This window comes from Zingiber officinale, chromosome 4B (genome assembly GCF_018446385.1).
Source record: "Zingiber officinale cultivar Zhangliang chromosome 4B, Zo_v1.1, whole genome shotgun sequence".
Lineage (NCBI taxonomy): Eukaryota > Viridiplantae > Streptophyta > Magnoliopsida > Zingiberales > Zingiberaceae > Zingiber > Zingiber officinale.
In genome coordinates, this window is record NC_055993.1 from 123,278,730 (window position 1) to 123,289,777 (window position 11,048).

Sequence of the window (11,048 nt, forward strand, 5' to 3'; positions counted from 1 at the left end):
ACTAATCAGGTAGATGAAGGGACGAAGGGATGACAATATTGATTGTGTAGGACAATCTCTCATAGATTTGGGGAATTAGTCGAATTTAAATTATACTAAATTAAATTCAACTTATCTGTCGAGATGACCTGAGCAGATAATCTCAAGCCACCAGCAGGGTTAGTTTCTACTAAGTGCTGAATGCAGACTGCACAGTATTCGAGCGAACTGAGTGGTCGAGCAGGTAGAGCAGCCGAGTGAGTAGATCGGTCGAATGTCCAACCAAGCAGAGGTCGAGCAGACAGAGCGAGTGACCGACCGAGCAAATCGAGAGAGTGGTCGGGTGAGTGAGCGGTCGAGCGAGCGAACGACGGAGGGAATGAGCGGCCGAGAGAGCGTGTAACCGGACGGGCGTGCAGCCGATCGGACGAAGAGATCGAGCGAATGAGAGGCTGAGCGAGCGTACGGCCGGACGGGAGTGTAGCCGGCCGGACGAAGAGGTCGAGGTGTGTGATAGACGCAGTTTCCTTAAAACAGATGCGCCCCACCTCCGGCTATGCTTCGAGGTTTTCTCGAGTCGTCTGTTTCTCAGTATATAACGGCTAACCGTGATTCCCACCAAGTATTGGTGATCACGACGAACTAAGAGGTACCTGACTGCTATCACGAATACTCCATCGAACGAGAGATGACAGCGTTAACGATCGTTTAATGATCATTATTCGTCGAGCCGTGAAAACGACAATGTTTTACTTGGCTATATTAATCTTTAAATTTCATGCATCCGTTACACCTTTAAAGTAAGGGGCAAAAAGGTTTACATGACAAATTCTTGGTTATTCCACTTAGGTAAATTTTGATAAATTTTGCCGCAACTAGTCTCCATGCATTTAATCACATTATTAATGTATGTGAATCAATATATATCAAGCAATATACTTTGAAATTTCTAATATGGGACTAAAGTCTTATTCACAATAGAAATTTTTTTTCTCTTCCATCTTTTCTCCATTCATCTTGACGATTAGGAACTACTACTCTGACTTCCTTCTTTAAACGAGCATAAGCCGACCTTGATAAATTTTTTTCCTCGTCGTCTAACACAAAAGGAGCACGATCATAAGTGGAAGTGGACAGTGGTTGAGCAAAATGGTATTTTTCATTGTGAATTGGATGAAGGAAGCATGTTTCACCCCAAAGATAGTGTGTGTGCTTCCGTGGAAGCGATTTCCATCCTTGCAAGTAAACAGTCATAAGAGAAAGCAGGGGAAGGTTGGCTTTTTTTTAATCCATTTGAAGTTTTAACATTAAAAAAAGAAGCTTCGCCAAAACGAGCTCTTCTCTTCAGTTCGAGCTTCCACTGCCAAGCAGCGAGCTCTGCACTTGCAACAATGGCGGAAGCAAAACCAGAGGAATCCACCTCTGCTCTACAGGATCTTCTCTCGAGATCCTTCCTTTTTGTCTCCGCTTTCTTCTCCCACCCTCTTTTCTCCATCCTCGCCGCAGCCTCGCTCCTGGTCGCTCTCTACATTCCCCGATCGCTTCTAACCTTGCTCCTCTCCCCCGTTTTCATCTCCACATTCCTCCTCCTCGTTGCTCTTCTCTGCTTCGGCTCCTCGCCTCCGGCCGCCGCCGCCGCCGCCGCGGCGGAGGAGAAGGAGCTTCCGGAATCGTGCCCCGAGACTGACATGGAGTGTGCCAGCTACCATCGAAAGGGGACATTTTTCGACGACCTCGGCCGCCGTAGCGGCCCGCTCGAGGTCATATACGAGGAGGAGGAGGGCGAGTGCGGGGGCGTAGGGTTCCAGGAGTACCTGAGATGGCCGCAAAATTCCGACTTGGGAAGCTGGGGATTGGGATCACTCCGCTTCGCCGGCCTTGATTCCGACTCGGATAGTGATGCAGGATCCCCCATTGAGGCGGCGGAGGGGTCGAGCTCGCCGGAAGAGCTGTGCCTCCGGTGGGAAGAAGAAGACCAGGAGGAGGATGGTGACGACATGATAGAAATCGACCTCAAGGGCGAAGCAGAGGAGAACCTTATCGAGATAGATATCTTCGGTTGCCGGTGACTGTCGCCGCCGGTGAACACTTTTGGTTCTTTTTATTTTTAGGGTGTGCGTGGTGTCTTATTGAAATAATAGGGAAGAAAGAAGAGTTATTTGAAAAACAATATTTATATTTTGTTTTTTTTTGTGCGAGAATAATTATTTCCGATTTTTAATTTTGATAGTGTTATTTTTTTTTTTATGCGAGGAGCAAGTTACAAATTTGTTAAGTATGTTTTTTGTTTAAAAAAATAATCTTAAAACCCTTTATTGATTTTTATGCAAATTTTTAACAATTATAGCTGTATTCTTAAGGAAATTAGACGGGCTTAATTGCTCACTTATGCAAAGTTTATTTGGGTGGATGAATTCAAAAATTGAGGACTGAAAATTTTCCGTTGTTTATGAATTTATTTCTTAAGGAAGGATAATTTTTTACATTTTTCCTTGTTTACGTTTTATGAAAGAATTGACAGATGGATTTATAAATCCATCCACTAGATCAATTTGTTAATAAAGTTTTATCTACTCAAAATAGGACGGAATGCGTTTCTTCCCTCGCCGTCATGTGTCTAGCATCCCTCATCCTCAACTTTGCGAGCCGCCAATGACCTTGTGCAACTAGCCCAATACGATTGCTCGAGAGTAAGGACATCCTTGCACCATCGTTCACAAGCTCGAGTGGTGGGCATCCCCTCATGACGGCTTGTGAGTGACAGTGTCCCCCCTCATGATTGCTTGTGAGCAGTGATGCCCCCTCACAATCGCTTGTGAACATGAGCAACAGGCGCCCCCTAACATCAGCTTGCACTCATGACCTCTCACGAGCACGGTCGCTGCTCGTAGACGCTCGCGCCCACTCACGAGTGCAGTCGCCTGTGTAAGTAACTTATGCCTACTAAGGGACATTACTATATGTAACCTATGTCCACCATAGGACATTACTACATATAAGTAACCTATGCCCACTAAAGGGCATTACTACATGTAACTTATGTCCACTAAGGGTATTACTACATGTAACCTATGTCTACTAAGCAACATTACCACATGAAGGTTAGTAACTCTCTAATGTTAGTAACCCTCATTCTTATCTTATCCTATAAATACATACTTCTTATGTGAAGTATGTGAGTGGGAGAAAAAGAAAGAAAAAGAAGGGAGTCTAAGTAAGAAGAGAGTGGAAGTCTCTATCTTGTTGAGAAAAATAAAAGAAGGGTGTCATCATACATCATCGGGTCAAGGATTGAAACGTTGTGACATAAAGTTTGAGATACGTGACTATCATCTCGACTTCGAGCAGTCTGTGGCTAGAGTTTACAATAATTTCGAAGATTTGCAATGTCGATGATTGGTGTATCACCAACTAAGATATAAGATTTAATTTCTACGAAGTAGAAGTAAATTATGTATTTTACTTTTGTACACAACCAACAGCCTGCAAGCGTGATCACCCCTTGAGTCACAGACATCCCCATATGACCGTCTCTTCCATCCCGAATTTCTCTTCCACTTGGCCTTGTGTTCTTCCTTTCTTCTTTACGGATTCTTTTCTCTTTTTAAAGGATTATTTTCTTTTCCCTTCTCCCCACATGGATATTTTTCTACAATTGATTCCCCTCACAAAAACACTATAGTTTTGTATTTAATTCACTTAATTGGCAATATGGTTTAGCTAGAGACATGTTGGATTGATAAAAATATACTCCTTTTTTAGAGGATTGAGCACAATGAAGTCTTGGGCGAGTAAGGTGTGGAAGATGTATTTTCATGCCTTTACGCTATGGATGTTGGCGCATAGACAACTGCCTATATGGGTTCGACTGAAATATATAAAAGATCGGAATTGCACATTCTGTGTTTCAGAGAAAGAAGCACAAGAATATTTGTTCTTTGGATGTCGGCTTATTGTGAATTTATGAAGATGAATGCGATGATGGTTGTGCACAATGGTGAAGTTAGAAATTTTATTGCTTTCCGACTGATCCCGATGAACTGATTGAAAAAAAAAACTTAGAGTATCTTCCTTTTTGCTTTTACATATTCCTCCTTTCTCCCGTAACAATTTCAAGATGCACCTCCTTCTCAACGCTGTCGGCCTCGGGGCTGAAACCCAAGTAGGGCAAGATGCGGCTCCACCCTTTGTTGTGCATGCAACCGAAGATATATGTTAGTTGTTTTTCAAACAATAACATAGAACGTCTAGGAATACAGTAAGGGTGCGTTTGGTTCAGGGTTATTTTTGATAATCTTGATTATTCATCCAAGGTTATCAACAAAAACCTTGTTTGGTTTATGTATTCGATGATTCCCGAGTCATGCAGCCCGGAATCGGAAAACCTCATAAAACTAAGGTTTTTCTTGATTCCGGGGTTAACGAATTTTTTTTTACCAAAAATATCCGCCGATAAGAAAAAACATGGAAAAAAGAGAAAAAATGTAAAAATAAAATAAAAAAATGTTTAAAAATTTTTAAAAACAAAGAATTAAAAAAAATATAAAAATATAAATTTTAAAAATAAAAACCAAAAAATTTAAATTTAAAAAAAAAATAAAAAATTTTAAAAATTTTAAAAATGTAAAAAAATTTAAAATTTTAAAAATTTAAAAATCTAAAAAAATAAATTAAAATTAAAATTTAAAAAATGTAAAAAAAAATAAAAAAATAAAAAATATAAAAATATAAAAACATTAAAAAATAAAAAAACACATAAAAAAGTAAAAAAATATACAAGAAAAAGAAAAGAAAAAAATATTAAAAAATAAATAATAATAATAATATTATGTATAGTTGATTTTGTAACTGAGGGTAATACGGTAAAATATTAAACTAAGGTATTCATTAAAATCTTCAAACAAACAAGTTTTTGTTGAATTACCTAGGTTGAACCAAACAACATTTAGTTATGTTTTATTCCCCATAACCTTGATTATGTGATTACCTAGTAATCACATAATAAAGATTATACATGATAACTTGAATTAAATGCACCCTAAAGGTAAGTCATCTTACTATATCATCCATGATATATTATATATGCTAAGCAAAGAAACCACAATATATTTGAGGTTCATTTTGATGTAGATGATATTTTCAAAGAGTACATGCACTGGTGGAGCCAGCTAAGGTCATCTATCTAGACTGTGAGCCACAAGTGTAGACGTCAAAAGGCATCGACGTCGACATCACCCGAGCTATTTTTTTTCTTTGTTTTTTTACCCTTTCTCCTCAAGAAAATCACCTTGCCACCATCGTTAGACCCCGAGCTACAGCTCGAATAACAATCAACGTGGCTCCGCCCTTAAATACATGTGAGTTGATACTTCATACATAAATAAGGTCAATATTGTACATCTTGTTTTATATAATATTTACTTTTTTAAAAAAAAAAAATCAGTTGATTACTGCAAAAACTAATCATTTAGATTGCCTTAATTGATTATTACATTATTGAAAAAAAATAAAGGGGTGACTTTTATTTTCATTATCTTCGACTCTTTATTTCATTAAATATTAAAAACGTGTTTTTAAAAAAAATATTATTATAATATTGGCTAAAGTTATTTCGATATACTCAAAATTATTAAGTAATTATAATTAAAATTGATTTAGCTTAATTAAAATTGATAAAGAAAAACATTTTTAATCGAAATTTCTATAATTAAAACAGCTTTAATAAAAGCTGCTTTAATTTGAACAGTTTGGAATTAGAATATAAGACGTCCTTTTAATATTTTTAGAAAATAAAATATTTTTTTAATGATAATACAAATAAAGTACATCTGTTAGTTGATATTTTATTATTATTATTATTTTAATATTATGAATTTTGAAAATCCAATTTCGTCAAAAATAAATATATTTTTTTCTAAATTAGTACGCCTCATTTTACTTTTTAATCAAAATGACCTTTATAATGGTCTAGTTATATACATTTACTCTCCTACCTCCCCGTATTCATTATTAACTCCTACTTAAATCTCTATCTAAATTCTGATTCAATTTGACGTGTTATGATAGCTATGAAATCATGATTGTTATATATATTATAGTGACTATAATTTTATAACTGATGCAACATGAATATTAGATGAGTAAGTCAAATCTATATTGTAGTAATTATGAAATCATAATTGCTACAATATGAATGATAGATAAATAAGGTGAAATTCACATTGTAATAATTACGGAATCGTAGAATGTTTTCAACCTGTTAAATATGAATTATAGCAACTATGAAATTATAGTTACTACAATATGAATATTTTTGAACATATTAAATATGCATTGTAGTAACTATAAAACCGTAGTTACTACAATGCGTCCAACTAATTTAGAATTTAGGTGGGAGATTTAGGTGATAGATAATAATGAAAATAGTACTAGAGAATAGGAGGATAAATATATACAACTGAATAATAATAAAAAGGGTATCTTGTTTACATGTGCTCATCTAATTTTTATCTTTGTAAAATAACATAATAAAAAAGAAAAAAAATACTAAATATAAATATTTTTTTAAAAATAGTTCAATTCAAGAAATAATTTATTAAAGCGACAATAATATTGAGCTGAGAGAATGATTAAACATGAGATATGATCTACCTCTTTTAAGAGGGAGTAGTGGGAAATTTTCTACAATGTGTGAAAGTTTAATATTATAACAAAAATTGATTATGTTCATATTAAATGTCGCTCATAGTTCATTTATAAATTATATTATATGAAAGAAGGTAAATTATAAGATTGATTATCAAATTAACTAAAAGGTGAAAAGATTTTTTGTTCTCTCAAAAAGATATGTGGTCATCGAAAATTAATGTTTTACCCATTATAGCAAAGTCTGAAAGCCTCATGTTGCAGTGTCGCGTGGGCAGTGAATTTTTTTTTCTCAAAAACAAAAGAAGCGATGATGATATATGTGAATAGGCTATATTGAAATTGGGTCCAGACTGAACATGCGGGTCATATCTAGCTGATCTATGCGACGTGGGGCCCACCTCGTACCTAACTTAACCCACAAATTGATCCACCCTCACTTAGTCGTGCAAAGCACATCTCAAATTGGGCCCCAACGTAGGTAATCTTCCCCTATTACCTACCACATAAACTCTCTCAATCTTTATCTATATTTTTTAAGACTAAACAAATTTTTCTAAAAAAAAAAATCCTAAATTATGGCTCGTTAATTACAGTTGTGGTCATACCAGTTCGTACTATTTTTAGTCAATTACAGTTGTAGCTAATATTATTTTTTAATTCCATTAATTCAATAAATGAGAAGTTGACACTTTTGTGCCAAGGTGAGAGTCTGCCTTTATTATTATTAGCTTTTTATAATTCAAGTATTTAAATTTATTTTGAGTCATTGTCCTATTATGACCTTGTGCGCTAGGCCGACGCCCGACAATAGCATCCTATCGAGTCTCGACCTCCTCTATCCGTGTGATCCTAGTGGCTCAAGGATAACGAGGAAATTTGGTTGAGCGGACTCTCTTTGACCTTAACCTCTAACCGTCCCTAATATAAAATTGACTCCGGCAAACGTACCTACGTATTTTGAAAGCGACATCAGACTAACGATCAGACAATATCAAGAGTTCCAATGCTATCACCCCTAGAGCAATGGTCTACTCGTGTGGCTAGCCAGCAAAAGGTGCTTTGCTCGTGTGGTCGTCCACGCGGCCCACCTAGGGCTCGTGTGGCATCTTATGTGGACTTTCACCTCCGTAGTTATATAAGGGCCTGTGAAGATAAGTAAAAGTATGATTTTCTTCTCTCACGTAAAGGCTAATCTTCTCCGCCTTTTTCTTTGAGCTCTTTCGCTCTCTCATGCATGCGAACCTTCCATCTCAGCCCATCATTGACTTAATCGTTAGAAGGGTCACGCTAGCAACTTCGGTCCCCGATTGATGAGCTTTGATCAAGACATTAGAAGTAGACGCACTGATATACCAATATTGACTGAAATTCTAAAAGGAAAGGAGGATCCCGAGTGGGTGAAGAAAGACACCATCAATGAAGATATACAATCTTCTCTCCCGATTCATCTATCAAATAAATTCTAAATACAACTTATACACACTTAAACATAGACCTCTAGACAAGTGAATGCATTGTATCTATCTGAGATGAACATACATATGGATTTGGGAGGCAATACATTTGGATTTTTCGCCGATCAAGTGGGTATTACATATTCGAGACCTCATATTTGCGATTACTAGATTGGCGGCATGTGCTATACAAAGGTTGGCAGATTGATTCGAATAGGATGGAAGAATGGCTAGGGTATATGACTTTTTTAGGCGTCCCAGTCTTAAAAAACCATGAGTGTAGATAGTATGGAAGTCTTACATACAACTTAGCTATGTTGTTACACTCTAGATGCTAGCTTAGAGACGACTTCCGACTAGAGATAAGAAAATATACTTAGAGGATCAATATTATATATTCTATAAGTGAGAGATGGAAACACAGGTACACCTGTTCGGATGCCCTCTTGTGACAATATTATGGAGGAGCATTATAGAGTAGTTACATATGAGACAGGAGATGTCTATCTATCGGCAGATACTAAGTCAAATTTTGACTAAAGCCAAACATCTTGTAATGTTAGTTTTGATACACCTTTTATAGAGAGCTATGAAGATTTTATTTTTTCATTTGTTAAATAAATCCTAAATATAACTTATACACACTTAAAAATAGGCTTCTAGACAACTGAGTACATCATATCTATCTCATTATATCTATCTTAGATGAGCATACATATGGATTTGGGAGGTAGTACTACATTCGGATTTTTCACCGATCAAGTGGGTATTAATATTCGAGACCTCATACTTGCGATTACTAGGTTGGCGGCATGTGTTATACAGAGGTTGGCAGATTGGTTCAAATAGGATGGAGGAATGACTAGGGTATATGACTTTTTTAGGCATCCCAATCTTAAAAAACCATGAGTGTGGCAGTATGGAAGCTTTGCATACAACCTAGCTATGTTGTTACACTCTAGATGCTAGCTTAGAGATGACTTCCCACTAGAGATAAGAAAATATACTTAGAGGATCAGTGTTATATATTCTATAAGTGAGAGATGGAAACATAGGCACACCTGCTCTTTGAGTGCCCTCTTGTGATAGTATTATGGAGGAGCATTATAGAGTGATTACATATGAGGCAGGAGATGTCTATCTATCGACATATACTAAGTCAAATCTTGACTAAAGCCAAACATCTTGTACTGCCAGTTTTGATACACCTTTTATAGAGAGCTATGAAGATTTTTTTTTTACCCCGGGACAAGATTGAGTTGGCTAGTATGGAGCAGAGTTGTTATTATATTGTTAGTGTTCGAATCTCGATAAAATTGAGGAAAAAAACTATTCTTCGCATTGGCCAAATTATAACTCTCTGATTTACCTCCTCACATATAGTTGTTGGTCAAACGATATAAGACTATTGGAATGATAGATACACATCAATATTTATCGCATATTGAAAGTATTATATGATCTAACATTACATAAATTATGAGATGCTATTAATCTCTGAGTATAATACTGTGTCTTATTTTGATATATACAGTTTACTCATCCAACAAAATGATAGACTTCTAGCTAGAATATTCATCTATATTGAAATTCATCTCTATTCTCTTATTTATTTCCTTATATGTTTTATTATTATACCATATCTTTTTATTATCATTAAATGCGTGATTTGTTTTTTAAAATATTAAAAAAATTATATCTAAAAATATTTTTTATTTCAACATTGTTATAATAGTTTTGAATAGTTTTGATTCAATTTGTTCCATATTTTTAAAATTATTAAGTACATAGCCAAGTGTTTTAATATTGATTAAAATTATTTAAATATTAATACAAATTATTCTAATTTAATTATGATCAAAACTAATTAAATATTATTTAAATTTTTTTAAATAAAATTATTATAATTGAAATAATTTTATTATAATATTTTTTGAATAAGGATATTTATAGGATACAAGGTGTATTATATATATATATATATATTAAAAAAATAGAAGTAATTTGAATGATAATAATTTTTGTTTTTTTTTACTTTTTACTATTATATATTAAAATTTTAATAAAAAAAGATTAATAGCAAGGTTTTGAGATTTTTTTAATTTAACTCCGTAAATTTACGTATGTTTTTAAAATGCCCTCTATAGTATGGAAATCATCAAAATGTTGCTACCATTTAGATTTTTGTATCATTTTATTTTCACTCAAATATCGGATCTAAGAATATTGATCATTTTGATGAGCCTCTATGTAGAGTCGTAATTTTCATGAGGCCAGAGAGGCAACCGCCTCAGGACCCGATCCAATGAAGGACTTTTTTTTTTAATTATACCCCAAAAAAATGAGAGGCAAGGACTTTAAATGGTTGCTAAACCTATTCTCACAACTCCGAGACACACCGACACATGACTCTTCTTTGCACGCAATTTCTTCTCACGTGTTGCTCTTCTTTACATGTGATTTCTTCTCTAGTGTTCTTTCTACCAAGGCACAGATCCACTGAATAAGAGGTCATCCTAATCTTATTCTTCGACTATCTTATTCATCTTGCAATACACGACACCAATTACATCATAATTGTGCAACATAATCGTGTTGATTCTCACAGTAGTTGTCTCACGTGACACGGGTCAGCGGTTGACCTCTTCTCGCGTGATCTAATTGCGCGGAGTGGTGACTGTCACACACTACCCTAGTCGCTCGTACGAACTACGACCTAATTGCACAGTGATTACTGCTTATCACTTTGCTACTACCTATAGCCACCGCATTGACCTTAGTATCATAGGATACATTCAATGTCATCGATTGAGAAATAAATAGTCTGACAATTGGATTATGTGAATTTGATAATTATTTTTACCTCTAAAACAGCTAAACAAGTAGTGTTTATATAATTATTTTAAATATTTATTAACTTATTCTGTAATATATTATTTTTAGTTTAGTTATGTATTTAGTATATAT

The 11,048-nt window shown here is 35.0% G+C and overlaps 1 protein-coding gene across 1 annotated transcript; it reads left to right on the forward strand.

Annotated features, from left to right (window-relative positions):
• The first annotated feature begins 1,322 nt into the window (after positions 1-1,322).
• On the forward strand, positions 1,323-2,173 carry LOC121977910. Its single transcript, XM_042530313.1, has one exon. The coding sequence runs from the start codon at positions 1,371-1,373 to the stop codon at positions 2,046-2,048; it is 678 nt and encodes a 225-aa protein (XP_042386247.1). The 5' UTR covers positions 1,323-1,370; the 3' UTR covers positions 2,049-2,173.
• Positions 2,174-11,048: the final 8,875 nt, after the last annotated feature.